General features: G+C 48.3%; 2 protein-coding genes across 2 annotated transcripts; one reads left to right on the forward strand and one right to left on the reverse strand.

The window, feature by feature from the left end:
- Positions 1-49: 49 nt before the first annotated feature.
- LOC149343602 (glycoprotein-N-acetylgalactosamine 3-beta-galactosyltransferase 1-like) lies at positions 50-21,563 on the reverse strand. Its single transcript, XM_089542433.1, has 5 exons — positions 21,450-21,563; positions 12,325-12,572; positions 5,836-6,154; positions 4,468-4,822; positions 50-222 (listed from the first exon to the last, which is right to left on the reverse strand). The coding sequence occupies exons 2-5, from the start codon at positions 12,449-12,451 to the stop codon at positions 67-69; spliced, it is 957 nt and encodes a 318-aa protein (XP_089398559.1). The 5' UTR covers positions 12,452-12,572; positions 21,450-21,563; the 3' UTR covers positions 50-66.
- LOC149343603 (uncharacterized) lies at positions 21,060-23,308 on the forward strand. The gene is made up of 2 exons (XM_089542432.1): positions 21,060-22,450; positions 22,530-23,308. Exon 2 carries the CDS (start codon positions 22,659-22,661, stop codon positions 23,064-23,066), a length of 408 nt encoding a protein of 135 aa, XP_089398558.1. The 5' UTR covers positions 21,060-22,450; positions 22,530-22,658; the 3' UTR covers positions 23,067-23,308.
- The last annotated feature ends 420 nt before the right edge of the window (positions 23,309-23,728 follow it).

A 23,728-nucleotide genomic window follows, 5' to 3' on the forward strand; every position in this document is an offset into this window, starting at 1 on the left:
CACAATACGTCAAACAGCCTGGAATGTTGCAGAAAAAAACGATCGCCACTGTTGGCTCGGCATGGGTCATAGTTCTGGGGGTGGTGGCTGCTGCCTGAGATGAACGCGTTCGTCGGGACCGCCCAGCACCTTTGCGTGATATAGTAGGTATTCGAACAGGTACATCTTCTGGGGTCGCACGTAGTGGAAGGCCACTGCCGTGTCGCTGCAGCAATTTTTACCCTGCAACAGAGAGCATGAAAACGCATTAGTAGGAATTGGCGTTAATATTTCTATCTGAAACAAGGCATGGTCAACGAGATGTGCGTTAAAATTCCGGCAGACTGCCTGTCATATTTCTAATATGACACGGATACTCATTCACGAAAAGAGAACAGGTGAAGACTTTGAGACTGCACGGAAATTGTAAAATAGGAAGGAAGGGAAGGAACACTGGGATTCAAGCAGACCCTCCACAGTCATGCTAAGGTCGTACGTTTGGTGTTGGTAACCCTATTCTGGCTTACAAATACCGAGCCTCGCCACAATGGGTCCAAGGTGTTATAATCAGTAGGACAGAATAAGTTTGCTTCAGCATGGATGTCATTACACTACGGGAACTTTCCCTTGCCAAAGACACCTCAATCAGCTGCTCCCCTGTGATGAGGACATTGGAATCGAGTTCGCGAAGCAGAGGGATGAATCAGCAGCCCTCTAATTGAGAGAGACCTCAATGGCATCTACGCCTAAGGCAGAAGAGGAATCAGCAGTAGCATTGGCTGCACCAGCACAGCCTTGAACACTTTGAGAAGTGCCAAGGGTCACGCGACGAACCCGCCTGCCTCCGAAGAGGTTTCCCCGGGACTGAGTGCAGACTGATATATTTTGCCGAGCTAGTAGCGTGCTTCACCATGCATCGGGTCCAAGAACACCACCGCTGTGCCGATGGAGGAAGGAACGTGGGCCGAAGACAGGGAGTAGGAGAAGCAAAGGAAAAACTATATTCACATATTTACAACATTAGTTTCAACCAATGACAAACAGAGTAAAAGCTGAGAAGAGTCTTAAGGAAACACTGCTGGAAGAACATGTCGGGCGCTTTAAATAGCCTCTCCCATTGTATTCACGCCTTTTTCTTCTAATCACAGGGACTCCGTCTTGCGTGCCGCCTTTGGAAGCACATTCGGTGGCTTTACCAGCTTGCCGAAGTCGGGTAATCATTAACGGCGCTCCCCTCTCCACCGTCTTCCTCGGCTGGGGGTGTGGGATAAATCTCCCGAAAGCGTCCTTTGCTCAGGTCACCTCCTCACCCACAATTGGGCACGCAGTTAACCAAACGCAGCTGTCAGCTGATCTGCCTTCAGGAAGCCGGCCAGGGGGTTCCCACGACCTATTCCCAGGAAACGCCCGAAGGCGAACACCTGCAGCGCGCCACCAGCGCCGTCGACAAATGAGTGAAGCGCGGATGATTGACAGCCGCTCGTCTCCGTGCGTGGCGGCAGGCGTTGAGTGATGTCTCCCTGGTGGCGGTACATATTTGGTCGCAGGGTCATTACTGCTGCTTTGGGTGCTGCTTAAGGGGAACTCCTTAAGTCGAGAAAACAGGCGATGGCAGTGGAGGTACGTGGAAGAAAGCAGTCGTCTAGACTCCGTGTCTCCGTCCGTCGTGTCGGGTGCCACCTTTCTTTTCAGATGGTCGCATGGGAGCGCGTACTCGTAGAAGCACCACTTTAGCAGAACCCCACACCGCCTCTGGGAATGGCTTAAGTGAAGACGGCTGTGGCGGGAACACACAAAGGGCGGAGGGGGTAGAGTCACAACAAGACATTCTGTCGTTTTCGCTGCAAAAACGCCAGATAAGCGTCACATTTGAGTGCTGTGGTGGTGTCGGTGTAAAACATTTATTTGTACTATTTACAGAAGAGGTATTGCTTGGACCGGGCCTGAGGAACCCGGCCCTCACAATCACTAGGAGGGATCCCTAGACCGGGACCCCTGTGGCCTCCGCGACGGGCCGGGCTCTTGTCACCAGGGCTCATTCGTCCTGGGGAGTTGAGCAGCCGAGCAGGGCGGCCTCCCAGTCCTCTCGGGTGGGATGGAAAGCAGGATTGGCAGGGCATGCCCACATCATGTGATACATGTCCGCAAACACTTCCCCACAGAGAGGACACTCGCCAGAAAAGGCCAAATTGAAATGTTCAAACACTGCAGGGCACAGTACCGTGTTGGTGCAGAGGGGAAGAAGCCAACGCTCCTCCTCCTTCTTGAGGCCTTTATACGGGAGTGGGTATCGGCCGTGAGCGGTTTGATGCAGGAAAGGGATCTCCCGAAAAGTAATAGCCGGATTGAAATGAGGAGCCGGAACAGGCAGTGGGAGATGCGATGCCCGGTGGTTAAGCGCGTGGGCGGTAGCGTCCGCTACTTTATTTCCCTCTATCCCCGCATGTGCTCGGGCCCAGATGATGGTGCGCCGGGTTGCACACCTCGGTACTCACAACTATGTAAAATTTGGAAGGCACGATCTGTAATTTGTCCCTCTTCAAATTTGCGGCAAGCTCCCCTTGAGTCGGTGATAATGACGCTGGATCCGCGGCTGCAAGTGCAATAGCAACTTCCTCAGCGAATGTAATGTTGGTGCACGGAAGGTGAGGCTCTGAATCGGGGTGTTTTGGTGGACGACGGCCGCCGTGTACCGACCCCCATGGTGTGGACCGGCAGCGTCCATGTAAAATACCCCTGGTCGACCACCGCACTACTCGGAAAAGGCCTCCGCTCGCGCGAGGTGGCGGCAATCATGGGCATCCTTTGTCTTGTTATTGGAGAGGGGGCGAACAAGCAGGGCGAAGGGACAGGCCGCGAGCAGGGATACCCGCTTCTCCTGTTGGGTTCTGTCAGTGATATGGTGGCGGATCAGAAGGCGGCTTCCCACACGTGTTTTGCTTAACCCCAAGTATTTATTGTTGAGATGAGGCTACCTCAGCTCCCCAAAGGTGTTCGTCATCCCCAAGCCGATGGGACGTTGGTTGGTTGTTGCAATGGGGAGGTCGAGAGCTCTCATAGATTTTGCGGAGAATCACTTCGACAGCGTTCTCATCGCATTTGCGCAGGTGAAGGAACGGTGCCGAATACAGGATTTGGCTGGTTATGAATGCATTGGCCAGCTGCAGGGCATCTTTCTATCACAACACCCCCCCGTTCCCCGCTTGTTTGATACCAGACGGACCATACGGCCCAGCTGATTCCCCAATTTGCGGAGCTTTTCCAGCGTGGGGTCAACCTTGCGGTTTCTGTGTATGTAGAGTCCCAATACTCTGATTTTCTCGTGTTCAGGTATCGGGCCACTAAGCAGGTAACGAGCAAAATTAGTTGTACGCTTAGGATTGGGAGGTATGTGCACAAATTCCGATTTACTCGGGGAGCACTCAAGGACGCAGCGGCGTTCTTAATCGTTCACAATAGCTGCCGCTTGCTGCAGGTTGGCCTCGATTTCTCCGCCCGATCCGTGTGTTGCCCAGAGTTTGATGTCCGCGTACAGGGCATGCTGCACACCGGAGACCTTGCCTTGTAGGGTAGGGAGCTTCATCATAGCCAGATTGAAGAGAAGAGGCGAGTGGACGGCTCCCTGTGGAGTCCCTCGCGTACCAAGTTGGTAAGGGTCATGATCACTGTCTTGGAGTCCGATATATGATCGCCGATTGTCGATCAGTGAGAAATTGCTTAACATATTGGAATGTGTTGTGCCCACAGTCCTCTTGGGACAGATGGGAGAGGATGATATCATGCGTCATATTGTCGAGAGCACTCCGAAAGTCCAGTGCGAGGACTACCTTGTCGTCGCTAGGCTGCTCGACAGGATCAGTAATCTCTTTATGAAGTTGCAGCAGCACATTATGTGCGGACCGATCTCGTCAGAACCCATACATGGTGTCTACAAAAGCGTTGTGCGTTTCTAGGCAGGTGGCAAGCCTGTCACGGACCATGGTCTGCATCAACCTCCCTACACAAGTAATGAGAGAGATAGCATAATCTCAAAACTCTGTGAGGCAACTGTGGCCGCTTACTGCGCTACCTACCAAACTATATATGAAGAGCTGCAAGGCTTAGGACCTATCTTTTTCTCTGGGAGCGCCTAAAGCATGCAGGCGTGCTCCAGTGACGAACGACAGTCTTCCTCTCTTTGCTATCTAAAGTGCCAGGCTGCCTTCGCTCCTTACCGCAAGGCACAATCACCAATATTAATAAGCTTATCTTTTATCCCAGTAGCCCGGCAGATGACAACAAACGCATTGAATTCACCTGATGACCTGGTTCATTGATGATTGACACAACGCCAGTACGCAATTATCCAACATTGAAGATGGCTCTTGGACTACTGGCAAACATAACTCGGTTGCTTCGGCCGAGAGCACATGTCGCGTCAATCTTTCGATGCTACCTCCCACAGAAACGAGCTATTTACCCACGGTCCATATTCCTGCGGACACGTACCGGCTGTACCGGGTGCATTGAGTAGCGCCATATCCACCATTTCAGAGGTAGTGCACTGGCTGCCATGAAGTGTTCAATCGACAGCGGAAAGAAGCGGTTCCGGCCCAGAACGTCTCGCGTTTCCCCGCGGATGGCTCCCACCTTCGCCAGGCAGCGCCCCAGCTCGGCGTCCTCGGGAGAGCTTCCGTCAGGGCGGCACAGTCCCTGCATAAGACCCTGCTCGACGAGGCGCCGCAAAGCCTCGCGGCTTAGAACGTATCCCGCGCCGCCGCTCACGTAGCCGCCTGGTACAATCACGCGGAACGGGTAGCCGAAGTAAAGCGGCTTCGAGGGGTCCTTGTCCAGCAGGAAAAACCTGCAGCCACACGGCACCGTAACATGAAGGCATTACTTTTTGCACAGATTGGAACGAGACAGTGTTTGAATTTCAACTGACTTTTACTGCAGCTCACACAACACTACAAAAACACACACACACTGGCGTTTCAAAGGTCGCAAAAAAGCCGCATCTCTGAAGCTCGACAAAGTGTAAACCAGGCCTATTTTACAGCACTATTCCGCGACCATCGATTCCCTGGCTTTTCAGCGCCTCAGCGAAAGCGGCGAATCAAGCGAGAACTAGGCCATGTGTAACACATGCGACTCTAGTGAAAGAAGAAGCGCTCAGCTAAGTGAAGCTAATTGAACCTGGTTAAAGCTTAAAGTACAGCGTCGCAGAGTCTCAGTGCCCGCAGCCTTTTCTCTGCAAACTGACACGGGACGTATTCGATTATCAGCTTACTTTGCTTGAATTTTATGACATTAAAAACGGTGATGTCTAAATTTGCAGAAACGTGACGAAACTGCAGGTATTCAGCAGCCAAAGCATTCCTTTCACATGCCACGCCGGTCAATCTCTATCTTTGATCGTTATAGAGCGACTGATGTCCGGAGAGTAGCATTACCACTTTGCTGCCCTATGGACACGGTGGCGTCTAAAATAGCGTTTTACGAAAACTATTCCACGCGACTAAGTGCGTACACAATGGGAAAACGCTGTTTTGCTGACCGCGCTCAGCTCAACTTCATTTTATGCTACAATCTTCCACACTCTCGCATAACCTGTTGCGCGTATCCCTGTGAGAAAACACCTGTTTCGGACCCAAGGAAAAAGGCGCCATGCGACAACACTGGTGGTGGTTTGTAGTGCATGAACCGCAATTTAAGCATTGTTCCACAAAAATAAATTCAGTTCAAAGACGGGAAGGTCTTGAAATCACCTTCCTTGCGTTAATTAGGTTGTTCTCCTTTCAGCTAAAGGTTCAACGGTCAAAGCTGTCAATTTACAGTGAGGAGAGGTGCGTAGACGACAAGAGGGTCTCTGCTTGCCTGAGGTTCTCCACGATGACGTAGGTGTCGTCGTCCGCCTTCAGGAACCATTCGTATTCGGCGAGATGTTTGGCGTGGAGCTCCACGAGCGCCGCCTTGGTCTTGGCCCACAGGGCACGGCGTTCCTCGGCGACACTCAGTTCGACCGCGGCCCCCTGGGTGCTGCTGCTCATTAGCAGCAGGTGGTTGCAGCGACGCCCCCACGTGGAAACCACGTGGCGAGCCCGGCTGGAGATGGTGCGCGGTCCCGTCAACAACCAGCACAGCAGTGGCACGCGTTCGCGCAGCAGTCCGGCTACGCCTCGGGGTGGCGCCGCTGCTGCGGGAGAAGCATGTAAGGAAGGACAGGATGGAATCTTGATTGCCTCTATTTTAAATAACAATACAACTTATCGCGGCGAAAAGAGATGCGAACGGAACGGAGCTCATGCGCTCCACCGCTGTAATTTATTTTCACTGCTCTCTTACCTGGGTGGTAAAATAAAGATTTTAGAGTGTTCCTAAACGCAGCACGGTAGACTCCCCCGTTTTTTTTTCTAGCACTGAAGTACTAGCGTGATCAAAAGAAATCCCAAGAGCTGAGCGCGTTTGCCCCGCTCTGTTTGCATTTCTTCTAATCGAGCCTGTACATGCGAACCCGTTGCAGCGCCATCATAGTAAAATAGATCAAGCACACAACTCACTGCCTCAACAAGCTCTGACAAATGATGCAAGGGAATGTGTTTCACCCTTCAAGACGCCTCAAAAAAGATGCACTGCTGAAATGCTGTTGACAGTAGCCATAAGTGCATATGTGAATGAAGGCGATTGCCGTTGCCCGATTTGCACACCTTGTGTTATGTCCGGATTTGAGGTGTTACGAAAGGCTATTAGATTTGCTTTTAATACATATCACTTCCTCGATTCTGTATCTGCACTTCTAAGACAGACTGGCCTTCCCACGATTAGTATTCGAGCATGAAAAACCTGCCAACAATTTCTTTATCGTCTTTTGCCTGGATCCTAAACACTGATTGCAACGAGTATTTATGACTTTGAACAACTTAAAAGAGTGGGAAGATACATTAAGAGCAATTAGAGCATTTTTTAGAATATTAAACGCACAACTATTTGTTTTTTTTCCCCACAAGCAATGCAAGACTGGAATACAGTGACTTACCATAATCTTAACTGCTCATCTCTCAACGCCTACGTTTCGTAGTTGCCCAGTCTCAACTGGAAGACGTATATCGATTTTCTCAGTGTTAATTTTTGGTTTTATGCCGTTGTATTTCTCGTATCTTGGATTCATATTGTGAAATATATCTGTCGCGGATGCTGCTATCCTTGCTTCTTCAAGCTGATTCAGATGAAAGTTTAATAATTTGCTGTCAACAATGAATATTTTTTGTTCCTCAGTGCTTCCTTAGTGTTTATAACGTTTTTACACATACATTGCGCCTTGTCATTTGTGTGTCATAAATCTGTGTGTTTTACTAGCACAATCCTGCAAGAGCCCCTTATATGAGGCTAGCAGTGCGTACTAACTAAATAAAATTAAAATTATGAAAATCACGGCTAATTACCAAAATGACTGCTATCATGCATGACACAAATTATTATGCATTGGAGTGTAAGAGAATGTGTCCATTTATATCGCTGTGCCCTCAGAATATTACTGTGTTAGCGGAAACGCGGCCACGCTGGGTGGAAATTTTCGAGAGCACATGTTCAAATTCAAATCGTTGTTTGTCCTCGTTGGATGCCAAGGCGCATTTCGCGATACTGCTTCTCGTTACTGCTGTGCGTAGTAGTGTACGTCAGTATACTGTGCGCAGGTCCAACACACAGCGCCTGATGACTTATTCAGTGCTACCCGACTAAACGTTCCTTTTAACGAATGCGCAGTAGCATAAGGTTGCTGACGATGGATGCTACATGCAGCTGTAAACGCCGCAGCGCTTATTTTCGGATGACAGCTGCTGGTACGGAAGCCGCTGCTATTCGTATCAGTCGCGCACTTAATGTGGGCAATAAAACATCAATTTTTGTGCGGTAGCACTTGTAGTGGGCACACTACGATTCTGTTATAGTGTGTAGTAGTGTAAACATTGGCATGCAGCAAATTTTATTAATAACAACGTCCCTAGAACAACACGCCTCAGCACCTGGCAGTGCTGGATACTCGGCCGCCTCGAAAAAAAATGCATGCATTTGTATTCAAAATAACGGCTTATTACATCTTCTCAAATAGCGAATACTACTTGTTGCTGTCCCGTAGTGCTTATGGCCAGACCGGTAGAGAGAGAAAAGGGCTTTCATGGAAACTATTGGGCTGATTCGTACCCACAAAGAACTGAATTACTCGGCGGCAGCGTTAGCGTGAAGCTTGCTTTGCGCTTGTCGAACAGACTTCAATGCAAAGCGGGCAAGGAACTATTCTGACAAGGCGCCAAAAACAACCACTTCAATCCGCAACAATGTGGAAGCAGTTGCGCATGGCTGCGATCATTCGAGATCAGTCTGGTCGTATCTCACGTAACAAATCAAAAGATAAAGACGACTGCGGCATGGCTTTCAGCGTGGGAAAGCAAAATGTACAAAGATTCGTGGCAGTATATCGCCAGCCCAATGAAACGGCTCAGCTCCGGGCGATTGATTCGAGGAAGAAGAGAAGGCAGTGTGAGGCCGAGCCGAGACGTGCTATCGAGTCCGCTGCGCCGTAAGCCTGAGTAATTTGATACCGCTTGCGTGACTCCTCATGCAAATACAACACGTGAGAAGCGCTGGTGTCGGCTGCGATCAGTGCGTGGGGAGCATGGACGATTGATTGTCAAAGTACGCGGGATATTAGGAATCCGAGCCGAGGCGCCGCCATGTTCTGCACTCAATTGCCACCGCTGAACGACAGTTGTCGGCAGACATCTTTTCTTGCCGAAAAAAAACTTCTTCAAAGAAACTCAGTGAGCGCAATTTGCGCTATAGCTATGGAATTAGCAGAATTTTGCACTATTACTTGCACCCCCTTACCATCAAACTTTAACTAGCAGCAAATCGCGCTTTCTTTAACGTCGGAATTTTTTTTTTTCAATAATTTGTTCAGTTCAACACAAGTGTTGTTTGATTTATTGATTTATTGACATTTAACGTCCCGACGTGACTCAGGCTATTAGGGACGCCGTAGTGAAGGGCTCCGGAGATTTCGACCACCTGGGGCTCTTTATTGTGCACATACATCGCACAGTACACGCGGCTCTAGAATTTAAAATAAATTGATAAATTGGTTTCTGAGGAAACGAAATGGCGCAGTATCTATCTCACATATATCAGCGGACACCTGAACCGCGCCGTAAGGGAAGGGAGGAAGGTTGGAGTGAAAGAAGAAAGAGAGAAAGAGGTGCCACGGTGGAGGTCTCCGGAATAATTTCGACCACCTGGGGATCTTTAACATGCACTGACATCGCACAGTACACGGGCGCCTCTTGCGTTTCGCCTTCATCGAAACGCGGCCGCCGCGGTCGGGTTCGAACCCGGGTACTCTGGCTTGGTAGACGAGCGCCTTATCACTGAGCCACCGCGGCGGGTGTCAAATCAGAATCTGTATGCGACATTTGTGACCAACACAACACTCGCGTTGACCCACCGCGGTGGCTCAGTGGTTACGGCACTCGGCTGCTGGCCCGAAAGACGTGGGTTCCACCCCGGCCGCGGCGGACGAATTTCGATAGAGGTGAAATTCTAGACCTTTAAACTGAAAAAGTGGTAATTTTTCGTTAAAATGAAGAGCTAAAATACATTACTTTTTTCTGGTGGCATTAAATTCTTAGCTGATAGTGAAGACAATGCTTCTATACTCTTCTGGATGCATATCAAGCCAAAAAAACAAACACAATTTTTAAAATCAATTTTGATGCGTAGTCCGCGCTCATCACAAATATTCATAGGTATCGCATGACTCATATTTTTTTCCTACAAATAATCAGCGCAATTGCTTTGGACAGTGCGATAAAAAGCCATAAATCTTTCCAGAAACTGGAGACGGTCCAGTGCAACATTCAGTGCATCTGGCAATGTTTGACCCAGATTGTCAGCAAAGAAAGAGACATCGCGGGTTTGTCTGCCGAGCACGCACATCAGAATACTCCATTGAAAAATATCCGAAGGCAATTCGGGTTATATCGCTGTCTTTCTTTCCCGCTAAAAGAACGATTCCGTGCAGTTTGCTGTGATTAAATGGCACGCGTGCGTGCTTACAACAGAATAACCCAAAGAAGTCGAAAGAATCAGGCAGTGCGCCACCACGGACTCTCACAAGGTATGTGCCGAAGTGCATAGACGATCTGAAACTTCAGAAGCTGCTCATTACAAATTCTCACTGCTTGACACTTTGGGCTTTCATGACGCCGCGAGAAAACTCAATTTTATAACAAATTTCGGCTCAGTGCGTGTCCCTTGATAGGTGATTTAGACAGCAATGGAGGGGTCAACTTAAGGTAGGGCAACTGTGCTCTACAGACAGTATTTTAATCTGATTTTTTCAATCAAAAAGTTCGTAATACACTGCTTACGTGATACACCAGGATGTTCTTTCGTTGGACGCAAGATAAATTAATACAAAATATAAATATAAAGCGCAAAAATAGAAGCGAAAATATAGAAGGGGAGAAATCTACAAAAAAGCGGAAATATAACGGCTGCAGATTTTTGTGGTGTGTCCAAAGGAGACCCGGCAGTGAGAATTTGATCCAAGTTATTAAAGAACGGAATAGCGGACGCTGACAACATTAAAGCAGATATAAAGTCGCAATAAGATATTTCTCAGCAAGGTTAAGCAGCTGTGCTACTATCCAGCAAGTAGGGTGAAATTCGTGTCGTTCAGTTTCCTTCTCGAGGTCTCAGAAAGGTGGTGCTGATTCCCCAGATACAGATTCACATTCACAGATGCAAATTTTTGCTCCTGGTTGTCACTCATAAATTCGTGGTATTTTTCGGGAATAAAGTCAGTTGATGTATAGAGCCTGTGTTGTCTTCTTCTACTCTGTCGTCCCTGTTTTTTAGCGCTACTACTATGCCCTCTCATTCCAAACACCAACTAGCCCAGCTTTCTGCCTTAAAAACCCCAGATGCTTTTCGGTGGAGAAAAAAATATACAACCAGAATCACATGCAACTTAATATGTGGTAAAACCCTTTTAAGCACTGATAAGCACCTGTGAGACTGCAGCGATCAAATGAACGCATGCATTTCAATGACGAAGCATTTAGTTGTCCTTTGTGGTTCCAAAATTTGTGTTTTTCTTTGTATTGGACATTTCGCACTACAGAGCCAAATCCTGGAAAAACAGAACGTCATATATCTAGTTTAGGAGCCCAAATTGTAATATCTTGAATGTTTGAAACATGGTTTGACACAGTTTGCGCTCCGGTGGCCCAATGGTACAGTGATTTAGTCATTATTAACTCAAGAAAAATGCTTCATCACTATAGTGTGTACTGTATGTTCTAAAATACGTTATTGCTCGAAACTATCTTTAGTGGCCACCTAGTGAGATATGTCCGGTTGTGTGCGGGAAGAAGATAGATGGTGGTGAACGGCGATTGAAGACTGCCTTGAATACACCGAACAGTGGTATTGAGCTCAAGGTTATACCCTTTCGAATACACTGCGGTCATGCAAAGTTCATGCGAAATATAGACACCGGACTTCCCGGCTTGAAGAACCATACTTGCCGCGTTTACCTAGGTCACGTTGTGACCTTTCGGGGAACACAGATGACCATGAGGAGAGACCGGAGACAGTGATTAAGGCGACGAAGTCTTCGTGACTCATACTGAAACTTCATCTGCGAGGAGACTCTGTTAATCCCTTATCAGTAAGGGAGCAGTGTGCTCTGACCCGCTAATGTCCAGTGCAATGTCCCCGTTCCGTAGACTGTCGACAAAAAGCTGTCCGTAGACTAATCTGAAACTCCCAGCCTTGTGTCGAGCTTTCTTTCTACGAAGATGGCGTGAATTTTTGTTCTTGCATGGCTAATCACAATAGAACGAGAGCCATGCAGGCAGCTATGTTGTGCAGAGCAGCTTTCGAGACATTCAACAGCTGCTTCGAAAGGACCCGAGTGCCTAAATTCTCAAGGTTCATCACAGAGAATCAGCAATCGTAAAAAATTTGCTGGGGCTTACCTAAGGTTAAGCCTGGATATCTCGAAGTGAAAAGCTGCGGTGATCCGCGATAAACACGCGCTTGCGGCGAACGTGAAGCGATGACGCATAGCGCGCGGCAGCGTGCGCCCGTTCTATGGGAAAGCGCGCCTCACATACCCTCCTTTCAAATGCGCACTGCGCACGGCTGCGGTGAAAGGTCAAACGGTGGCGAGGAGAAGCGGCGGCGCACATGGGCCGTAGCCTGAACCGCGTGTGACGTCACTCGTGCTCCGACATACGCCGGCTCACGCGAAGCGCGGTGTTGACTGGCGTAGTGAAGCTTTTCGCTTCAAAAGAGCGCACTTACCGTGTGCTGTGTTGTTCAGGTCATACAGGATCGGGATGCGCTGACTGCGGAAAGACGTCACGGCCCTCCGTGGGAGTGGCTCGGTCTTTTGCGAGTCCAGCGAAGGCATATAGCAGGACAGCGCCATACCCACAACGAGGCAGAGCAAGAAGGGAAGACAACCGTGCGGTAGAAGGTGCAGCAGCGCACCACCCCAGCAACCACTGCTCCGCCTTCGCCGTGGTTCAAATAGCGGCGCACGACGCTTTCTGTAGTAGGAAGGAGAATGGAATTTCTCGCTTTGAGTGACCATGTGGAAAACGAAAGAAACAGCTCAGAAAATCACCTGGAAATCTGAAGATAAATCTTCAGGCGCTAGTCCCCTAAAATTGAGAAACAGCGTATTTAACGGCTGAGAAATTCACACGTAAATCTGAAAGAAAGAACTTCAGACAATAGCACCTTTAAAAAGTTGGAAAGGATGGATTAAACGTTTCTTTATATTTTCGACCTGGTCAGTAACTGCAATTTTTTTTTTTCGTTTAAGTTTCTGCCAAGACGCAAAATCATATATCGCATGACTCTGCATTTATGCGTGACGTGAATGCTTTTATATAGTGCATCTCATGCAGGGCGGCCCCATCCAGAAGGGTTCCCGTGTTAGGTTCTTGCACAGTAAAGAACACGAGTTCGTCTCGATTACGTTGGATTATTCCATTAACACTTCCCTAAAAGCCCGCGTTAAACACGGAGACCATAAAACCCCTGTTCCTACGTATGCGCTTTGTACATTGAAGACTGTTCAATTAAAAGAATGCTTGAAAGTCCAAGAAGGTCATATAAGCTTCAGGCTCCTTTCGAGATGAATAAGGTTTACGCAGTCAGGAACACAGCACACATTAGTGAGTGTGACATGACACCCTCCACCACATTACGCTGAGTGGAAACCAACTGCTTTTCTCAAAAAAGTGCACTTATAGCTGCGCTGCTTCAGAATTGGTCAGATCATCTCATCGATAGGATCTCTGAAACATAACGCATCACTGTCTGGCAGCCCCAGCTAAATTTTCTACCTTTGCAATTCACTGCCGGATGACATCACCATCGGTGCTGGATCCTTTACGTGCGCCGCCTAAGCTCATTGCCTAATGTTCATATCTTTATAATATGTTTGTGTCGAGATTGCTTTGATTTCAAAACTTCTTCCCTTCTTTTTAAGTTCACCACTGTCACCACTGTGCTGCGGAGTGCTTAATTCAGTTTCATGATGTCTTTTGCCCGCACCCAGGTTTCGATCCTTGAACAGAGTACTGGTACGATAAAAGTCGCATGCGATTTCTTAATGCTGCAAATCGGTAAGCTCCTACCCATAAATTCTAGGGCGGGAGCCAAGTGCATTGCACGATGCTCGCGTAATCCTGCTTTCATATCATGAGCCGAATCAGCACTGAGTAGTTGAGCTAGGTACGGGGACATTGACGGCCTTCACGATAGTGCTAATAGGCATATGGTTATACGCTTTAGTGCTTCATTTTCGCCAGAATAGCGTTCAAAGTTTTCAAAGCGTTTTCAAAGTTCATTTCTTTTGAAGAATAAGGTTATTTTTGGTGATTAGAATTAATGTTTTGGTATTTTTTCGGAATCGGAGTCAACCTTCAAGCAAACACGCTCTGAAACTGAAATTTCCGGTTCTGGTATATAAATATTTTTAAAGAAGCAACAGTGAAACCACTCCATGGTCGTCTGCAGGTAATGCTGCACAGAAGAGCAGTTTCGAGAGTTTGTTTGCGCAAGTAAAATACAATATTTTCTTCGCAAGGCATAGGACGTAAAGAAGGAATGTGTACGCATTAACAGGATTGGTTGTGCAACTCATTCGATTTCATGCATAGTTACGGTATGTAATCAGACAATAAAGGTTAGAAATAAATTAGCTGCAGTTCAGCTACAGCTGAACCTGGTTAAGAGAACGAAAGCTATGGCGTATTGGGCAACTATACGCGGCTTGGCGTCTGTAACGTTGAGTGCGTTCCGGACAGTGAATAGGCAGCGCGCAAACACTGCCAGCCTGGCAGCTGGCAGTTAATGGTTGATCGCGAGAGTTTGCTCACCCTACTGAATGCTGCGGACTACTGCAGCAGTTCCTCGTGTCTGCCACAGCGTTGTCAGCGCTAACGCATGCATCCCACATCTCTCTCTCATCACCACACGCACCTCAAAGTGCGATTCAGGCGTCCACTGACCCAGCGAGCCAGTTATGTGCATTTCCTTCCCATAAAATCATCGGAGTCTAAAACGTTCTTAATGCCAACGCCAATGAACACAATGAACGCTGACGGCCTACCGCTTCTGTGCCGCGTTTCTGCCACATCGTTGTCAATGCCAACATACGCAGCGCACATCTATCTCTACCACCACGTAGGTTAACGCACGACTAAGGCATCCACAGTCCTAGGGGGTGAGTTAAGCACCTTTCCTTTGCTTTGGAAGCTAAAGGTCATTCTAATGTGAAACCTGAGGCCACCTCGAAACTGGCTTCACCGAGCATGGTGAAGCTCTAGCTTCGAAAAGTGCGCAGTACCGACTCTTCCGCGTAACACTGAGAAGTGGAATAACCACTCTTTTAAGCTTTCATGACTTACTACTGTGATACTGCATGCGTTCGCCTGCATTACCACTATTTTGGATTTGTGTTATTTGTTCTTGTAATTGCCCATTGCACATAGAATGCTAGGTAGATATGCGAATAAAATAAATAATGCCTATAGTTCCAATTTATTACTTGTATTCTTTGACACCAAGCGTGTTAATCATTTCGAACTTCCTGCAGGTGCCTTCAAATCCACCCGCGGTTCAGCGGCAGCCACGCAGCCTCCCAGCGGCATCACGCGATGCGTTGCGAGGTCAGCCTCCGTTGACAGTGCATTCAATTTTTGTTCCACTCCACCCGCTCGTCTCATGGGGAACGGAAGTTACTTCGTGTGGCCGGACGCCAATTGAAAAAATGGCTGTGGCTTAGCTTGGTTAAGCCCGGTAATTGCGAAAGCAATATCCGTAGCTACGCCATGGTTGGTGCTTGTGGTTAGACTTGTGGTCATGCATCGGTTATACAATCCCATTCAATCCAATCCAATCTAATAAAATACAATACGCTAATATGGTAGCTACCGGCCTCGCTACGCGACGGGCTGAAAGTGCAACTAGTATTGCTTTCGCAATAAAACAATGCCAAGTGGAATGGATTCAATGCTTTCGGGGATAATTTTTTTTGCGGACGCTGACAACGATGTTACGTAGTGGTGACTGCAGTCCGGTGAACAGGGAAACAGCGAGAATGGCTCCCAAACGAAACTCTTTATTTGGGCTGCCTTGCGGCCCGCAAACAACTGAATTACTCGGCGGCGCAAACCTCAAACGCTGTGCTCCAATCTTCCACTCTAGCTCCAACTGTCCAAGTTGCCACTCTCACGGAGTTCTGAATTTTCAGCAACAGCAGCGGTTCACCATCTCCTAATCCAATTACTACTTACATGCAAGGACGCACTATCAGCTGATACTGTTGAGGAGTGCTCCTCAGTAGCGCGGTAATGCAGACGTTATCTTTCAGACCATTGTAGGTAGCACGCAAGGATCGTAAGGGCACTTACCTAAGCTTCCACAGAGGCCCGAAAATTTGTCGCTTTTCCTTTTTTGCAGGCAAAGACATTTGGACGCGGATTTTTCGAGTGGATTAAGACGCAGCGAATTCTTCTTCTTCTTCTGAGTGATATGCTGCACGTGTCTGAAGATTTTGAAAACCTCAGTAGCCAAATGTTTCAGAACACGATGTGATTTAACTGACTGATTGTAAAAATATCTTGTTTAAAGTAGTCATTTTGACGGTACACCACGCCAGCTAGATGACACAGTTTAATTAGGGCACGCTGGAATGTTGTTGTTCTTGTTGTTGACTTTCTAGAATGGCGCATACCCACACAGGGGGATCAGCCAAGAAGAGGGGTGCATAGAAAGTTTTTGTGAAGATTTTTTTTCTTGGGAAAATAAATAAATTGATAAAGTAATCAATAGAAATAACAAAGAAAACAAAAGAAAGAGAATAAAAATGAAAAGTGAACGTAACCAACTAAAAGAAAGAGAAAATAAAAATACAAAATGAAAAATAAATAAAAATGGACAATAAAAATAAAAAAGAAAAGAAAGATAATAAAATAAAGTACAATAAAATAAAAACAAAAGAAAGAAAATGAATAAAACGTCGGAAGCAACCTAACACATTATTCTTCTTTTTCGATTTTTCTAGCTCGCATAGACGGGCACTGAAAAAGCGGTGACGTAGCACAACTAGATGCGTCATCAGTCAGGTACGTCTACAGCACGACAGAGGCCTCTACTGATGCTCTAGTAAATACCTCCAGTGAAGAGGCTGCCAATAGTACTCGGGAAATTCTGTAACCTGGCCTGACACCCCTCTTGTTGGGATTTTCTTACTCTGCGAAGAACTAGTGGGGCTTTGCGGCGTTTTAGATAATTTTCCGGTAAATTTTCCCACGTATTTTTTACACCCTCGTTTAGTAATGCCAGCCTGAATGATGAAGTTTCGATTGATTGGACTGCTTCCGCATAACCCATGAAGGAGTATTATATATAGGGACCGGGAATATTTGGGGGATTTCCTTTTACCTGTACTGGTTACACTAGTGTAACCAGCGTAGCAAAGGCCAAAGCAGCTCATGCCACGAGAGACGCCGTAGTGAAGGGCTCCGGAAATTTCGACGACCTGGGGTTCTTTAACGTGCACTGACATCGCACAGTACACGGGCCTCTAGAATGTCACCTCCATCGAAATTCGACCGCCGCGGCCGAGACAGAACCCGCCTCTTTCGGATCCACAGTCGACCGCCATAACGACTGAGCCACCGCGACGTATATGGAAGGAATAATGGTGGCAGCTCTTACTTTTGGGAATGCGGTTTGGAGCCTAAGAGCAGAAGTTCAGTCGGGTTTTAAAATGAATCAAAGAGTTGTTGGAAAAGTAGCACTATGTGTTCATGGAAAAACCACAAACGAGGCAATACAAAGGAAATGGGCTTGGCAACGTTCGAAGCACGGGGAGTTCTCAGTAAAATATTAATTGAAGAATGCCTGAGAAATGCTGAACGATAACAGAGGTCCGCTAAAATATTTAAATACTTATTTAGACAGAGAATTCATTCACAATGGCGGAAAATGACTCTGAAACTAACGAGTAAGTGTGCAGGACGCAAAGGCGGGGAAGAAATAAATCTTTAAATGACTGGTAAAAAAGGTGCCGACGATTACGTTACTTCCTAATGCGAAATTTGAGCGCAGCTCATCAGCTGTGTCAGCTTTTCGATAAATTGAGGCAAAGAATTCGAGCAAGACATGCACGTACAATTACAGACAAATTGTTATTTTTCACACATATTCCTTCAAGAAACACTGCACTAAGAGTTCTTGATTGTAATGAAGGAAGCTTTCCGGTCGGAGATATATATGGATATATGCTCGACTTGCTGCACCAATGCCTGGTTCTCGAAGACGAGGTAGTGGTGGTGAATATAATCAGCCCGAGGACATCATCATCATCATCTAAATGAAATGGTTTACGAGGTTGTAGCGGTAGTTCGAGCTCTCAGTCTGGAACCCCATTAGCGTAGGCTGCTGTCCGGGCTCTTTCGATGAGTTGCTTTTGACTCTTTTCGTCCGAGCTGGTCAGAGCTGCCTCCCACCCCTCCTGCGTTGGCTGGTTATTAATAGTGATCGCCTGATTTCGTTGGCAGGCCCATACCATATGGTACAGGTCCGCCTTCTCCCCGCAGAATTTGCATTGTGAGTCAAATGTAGTTTTCGTGGGTTGTTGTAAGTGTTGGTCTGTAGCTTTCGGAGGTGTTGTTCCTCCCCTTTATCTAGTGTCTTAGCCGGCGGAGGGTAGAACCGACGGGATAAACTTAAGTGCTGAAGTATGTCATTCTAAGTTAGTAGTCGGGTAGGAGGTTCCACGGCATCAGCACTGGGTGCCCGGGGGAGAAGTTCTCGGGCTGAGGCATGTGCGCTCTCGTTCCCTGGGATGCCCTGGTGATCTGGTACCCATATTAAGTGTTTGTGTTTGAGTTGGTAGCCACGGGTGTAGCTATCTTGCAGGATTTTAGCTGCTAGCGGTGCGACCCTGCCCCTGAGGTAATTGCGATACGCTGTCTGTGAATCTGTGAGAATGTATTCTGAGCTAGTGTGTGTTGCAGCTAGAGCAATCACCACTTCTTCCGCAGCCAGTATGTCCTGGCTAGCCAGTACTAGTCCGTCGACTGTTGTGTTTTGGTACACTACCGCGACGGCCGTCATTCCCTGCTCGGGACCCGCAGCATCGACATAGAACACGCCCCCGCGCCCGCCGTAGTGTCTTTTCATGGCTTCGGCTCGTGCTTGTCGTCTTGACTGGTGAAAATCGGGGTGCATATTCCTGGGTAGTGAAGCTGCCTTGAGTTCTCCTCTCCATGAGGCTGGGATGTCGGTTTTGGTGTCTAGCTGTCGGGGGTAATTAATGTTTAAATCACTCAGAACTTGTCGGCCGGTCCGAGTAGTGGACAGCCGTACAACCTGGGCCGTGAGGTGTGCCTCTATCAGCTCACCTACCGCGTTGTCCACGCCCCGTCGTAAAAGCCGGTCCGTCAGTGTCGCAAGGGGGAGCACCAGGGTCTTCTTATAGACTGTTCTGATTATGACGTCGAGGTTTTTGATGTCACGCTTCTTGAGGCGGAGGTAGGGCGCTGCGTAGACGACGCGGCTTACGACGAAAGCCTGCACTTCTCGCATCCATGATTTTCGCGTCGTTATCCTGGCAATCATCCTGTCGACTTGCTCGCTTACGAGCCGTAGTTTCTGAAGGGTGAGGAGGTTGTTGCCGTTGTTATTTATATACAGACCCAGTATCTTGATGATCTGAACTTCCCTTATGGGTGAATTGTCAACGTGGACGTCGATGATGTCCTGATTCTTGCGTTGACGAAAACTATGAGCAGATTTTTCGGGAGAGCACGTAGTCCACACGCCCGTGCGTAATTTAGAACTTTTGTTGCCGCTCTTCGTGTGTTGTGCTTCAATCATTCCCATACTTCCCATGGCTGTCCAAACCGGTTATATCATGTCCTGTACCTGATTGAGATAGGATGGGAGATTGCAGGCAGGCACCCGCCGCGGTGGCTCAGTGGTAAGGCGCTCGTCCACCGAGCCGGAGTACCCGGGTTCGAACCCGACCGCGGCGGCCGCGTTTCGATGGAGGCGAAACGCAAGAGGCGCCCGTGTGCTGTGCGATGTCAGTGCACGTTAAAGATCCCAAGGTGGTCGAAATTATACCGGAGACCTCCACTACGGCACCTCTTTCTCTCTTTCTTCTTTCACTCCCACCTTCCTCCCTTGCCTTACGGCGCGGTTCAGGTGTCCGCCGAGATATGTGAGACAGTTACTGCGCCATTTCCTTTCCTCAAAAACCAATTTACAATTTAATTTTAGATTGCAGGCAAACTCATGGAAAAGGCAGTCCATGCGCGTCTCCCCAACTATCTTGAGGACAACGAGCTACTGCCACACACGATGTTTGGGTTCAAGGCACACTTGTCCACCCATGATGTGCTTCCTCAACTCAAACGCGATGTCATTGATCCCGCACGCAGAAACAGTTACCGAGCGCTTCTAATCCTCGACCTCAAGACAGCGTTTGAGAATGTCAAGCAATCCACAATCCTCAACAGCCTCCACAGCACGAACTATAGCCAACGGGTCTACTCGTACATCTGCGATTTTCTTACGGATGGAACGGTCAACATCAGCACCGGCACAAATCAAAGACGAGGTCTATGCAAGTACTTCCCGAGGTTGTCACAGCCGTCGGAGGCGTTACGAGCGAGAGAACGGGATGTTCTCCCGCATAAGTGCTAATAAATTCCTGCTTATTTTTCGTGGGAAATAACAAGCGCCGACCAATCGTTAGAAACAAACAAAACAAGACGTTTCGGCTCCGCTACGGGAGTCTTGTTCACACTGAGGCTTTCATTGTGAAGGAAGCCTTGTTCAAGGCTTTCATTGTGAACAAGGCTCCCGTAGCTGCTGGTGTTGTTGTTGCGACTGAGAGAAGGATGAAAAGTGAAGTGCGCGGGCCTGCCGACTGGCTCAAGCCGAGCCACCACCGCTGCCACGTGCAGATAGAAGAGAGTTGAAAGATAAGAGGAAAGAGAAATAGAGAGCAAAGAAGCTCGTCGCAACAACCGCGTCCGCCGAACGCTGGATGAAAAAAATCTCTGCCTCTCCCGTAATCGAGAGTAGAGTAAGGATGAAATGTTTACGGGCATAATGTCATCTCGGTGGACACCCGAACCGCACCGTACAGGAAGGGAGGAACGCCACCACCCGTTCAGCGCGATGCCTTGCCGTTTGAACGCAGCGCTTCTCCCCCGGGCCCCTGTGCGCCTGCGCGGCTTTGCTTCGATGCGTGAAGCCCCTAAGTGATCACGTATGACAACGAAGTGTATCGTGGCATTTATGTGCTTTTTGCACGCGTTATTAGAAATCGGAAATTATAATTCCGTGCATTATCAAACGCACAGCGACTCATATTTTGATAAACATTGAGAAGGGGCAGCAGTTATTTTTTGTGACTCCTTTGGAGACCAACCGGCGCTTGCATGCCGGTCGCGTAGGAGGGCTTAGAGAGTCTCGTTAAATCTCAAGTCTCGTACGGTGCCCGGATGTTCTCGTTTCAGAGCCCGGATGACTGGAATTCAGTGCCCGGATGATGGCTCTCGGTCTCGGCGTGACGTCACCACACTGCCGACAACGGGGGCTAAAAGCATTTCATGCTTAAAAACAGATAAGCGTCCGTAGCCTCCGCACAGCCGAAACGCCTCTTTTTGTTTGCGTCTAACGATTGGTCGGCGCTTGTTATTTCCCGCCATGAATTTTCGCGGCCAGACGGGTTTCCATCGAACCCTGAATTCTTGTTTATATTTATATCTACATTAAAGTCCCTACCCACCCTGTCACCCTAGCAGGCGGCAGTTACTGGTTGATCGCGAGTTCGCTCACCGTTAAGCGATAACGCATACAGCCCACAATTCTCTCAACACCCCACGTACCTATAAGCGCGATTCAGGCGTCCAGTGACCCAGGGAGCCAGTTGTGCGCACTTCCTTTCCTGAATATGATCGACGTGTAAATGGTTGTCAACGCCAACGCTAATGAACACAATGAACGCCGAGGGCCTATTGCTTCAGCGCCGCGTTTCTGACACAACGTTGTCAATGCCAACGCATTCAGCGCACATCTGTCACTACCCCTGCATAGCTTAGAGCACGATTGAGATGTCCACTGTTCTAAGAGGGCAGTTATGTATCTTCGCTCTGGTTCAGGTGTCCATCGAGATATGCGAGACATATACTGCGCCATTTTCTTTCCTCAAAAACAAATTTACCAATTTTACCTTATGCTTTCCTAGCTCCCGCTCCATTGGTTTCGCAGCTTAAAGCACGACTAAGGTGTCCGCTGCTAATTACAGAGGACAATGGCAACGGCGACGCCCCGAAACGCAGAAACGGGAGCCAAAGAGCCGCGCTCTGAAAACTTTGCTGACATTAAAACACAAATGCTTTCCCATTTCTTCAATGCAGCAGACAGCAGTGTTCTCCAAGTTTTTAAGGAGAAAGCCTTAAATGCCTCGTACTGTTGTGACCAAGTTGCGTTAGCAAGTCTGTCCGCATTTTGGTGTCACTACTTAAAAAAAAAAAAAACCTGTGTCGAGGCTCAGAATCGAACCAGGGCCTTCGGCAGGGCCTCCGCCACGAAGGCTCCGGGTTTCAGTATGAATAAAGGCGCATCTAATGAATGCGTTGGTTTCATAAAAAAAAAATAAAGGGAATGAAAAAGTAAAACTAAGGAAACAAAAAAAGTAAATATGAAACATAAAAAAAAAACAGTGCGCGAGGAAAGCCTTTCCCCTTGCAGCACTTTAGTAAGCCGAAGTTCGCTCTGAATTTTTTTTTTTGCGTACTTGAGACACCCCTAGTGGTGACACCACGTGTAAGAACAAAATGTGGGCTTCTGCAGCTATCTTTCTCGCAAAAAAAAAATTGCGCCCTCAGTACGTCATCTTCGTATTCCTTTTATCGTTTCCTCTGATTTTTTGTAGCACATGAAAATTCCAATCTCTGGTATTTCAGTGCTGGAATTCCAAAAGGTGAAACGAAGAAGATGTGCCAAGGTTCTGCACGTGCAAAGACGACGAAACACATTCCGACCGCGTTCTTCATTCAGGCCTAGACGTCGGCTTCGCTCGCTGCTCGAAGGACATGGCTTCCATGGAGCGTAGCGGCGGAGACGAGGCAACCCAGCCCGCTAAGCCGCAGCACCTGGACGCGGACGGCAGCCCGCAAGCATCCAAGGATGACGCCAGTGCTTCCGGCGAAGTGAAGCCCTGCGAACGTGAGACGGTGAGCTTCAATTGCGAGTTCCACGAGAACGCGATGCGCGGTGCGGGCGACGCTTTTTTTGAAAAGGCTCGCCCTATCCCCGTACGAGTGAAGCCCCTGTACCTGGCCGACCAAGATTTTGTCCCCGAAGAACTGAAGATAGGGGGCCTTCCCGAAAACGACTACATCGCCGGTGACCTGGGACGCCGTGGCTACGTGTACCGGCGCCCGCCGGACCTTAAGCCTACTGTGGCAAGCCGTCCGGTCAACCCAGAAGAAAGGCACTGACTTTGAAGTTCCAAGGTGGCCTCTTTTTTTTTGTCCATTTTTTTCTGAACAGTCCAGGAGCAAGTTAAGCAACGGGAACCAGCTGTGGACATGCTCCTAGCCGTCTTGGATGTTTGTGACGTTCAGAAGCATCGCCCTGTGTGTTGTCTACCTGTGTATCGTCAGCCGCTTACAGTTCTCCACCGTGGCAGGTGTCATCGAGAGAGGACGCCAGCTCTTTCGAACTGCGTGTACCCTGAAAGCCCCGCGATGACCGCTGACTGTTGATTTCTTTTTTGCATTTCTGTTGAACGTTTTTCTTTCTCTCTCCCTCTTCCATGTGTGTGTTCCGCTCTTCATGTTTGGACATTAAACGTTTGCTCTTGCCACGGTCGTCTTTTCTGCTCTGTAAAAATTAGTGCTTAATGGCGCTTGAGGAAAGGAAATCGCTCAGTAGTTCTCCCATCGCGGTGGACACCTCAATCGCACCGTGAGGCAAGGGAGTAGTCTGGAAAGTGAAAGAAAATGGTGTCATAGTGGACGACTCCGGAATAATTTCGGCAACCTGGGGACCTTTAACGTGCACTGAAATCGCGCCGCACACAGACACGTTTTGCGTTTCGCCTCCGTCGAAACGCGGCCGTCGCGGTCGCTTTGTAGCAGGCGGGCAGTTTATTCGACAT

This window comes from Amblyomma mixtum, chromosome 5 (genome assembly GCF_055824585.1).
Source record: "Amblyomma mixtum isolate Tamu chromosome 5, ASM5582458v1, whole genome shotgun sequence".
Lineage (NCBI taxonomy): Eukaryota > Metazoa > Arthropoda > Arachnida > Ixodida > Ixodidae > Amblyomma > Amblyomma mixtum.

Excerpts from the sequence above, each read along its gene's own strand:
- LOC149343602 (XM_089542433.1), bottom strand. The coding sequence starts at position 12,451 with ATGGCGCTGTCCTGCTATATGCCTTCGCTGGACTCGCAAAAGACCGAG. Across the intron at positions 4,823-5,835 it reads GTCATCGTGGAGAACCTCAG|GTTTTTCCTGCTGGACAAGG; the intron begins GCAAGCAGAGAC and ends GTGTGGCTGCAG. Across the intron at positions 223-4,467 it reads CAATGCACCCGGTACAGCCG|GGTAAAAATTGCTGCAGCGA; the intron begins GTACGTGTCCGC and ends TCTCTGTTGCAG.
- LOC149343603 (XM_089542432.1), top strand. The coding sequence starts at position 22,659 with ATGGCTTCCATGGAGCGTAGCGGCGGAGACGAGGCAACCCAGCCCGCT.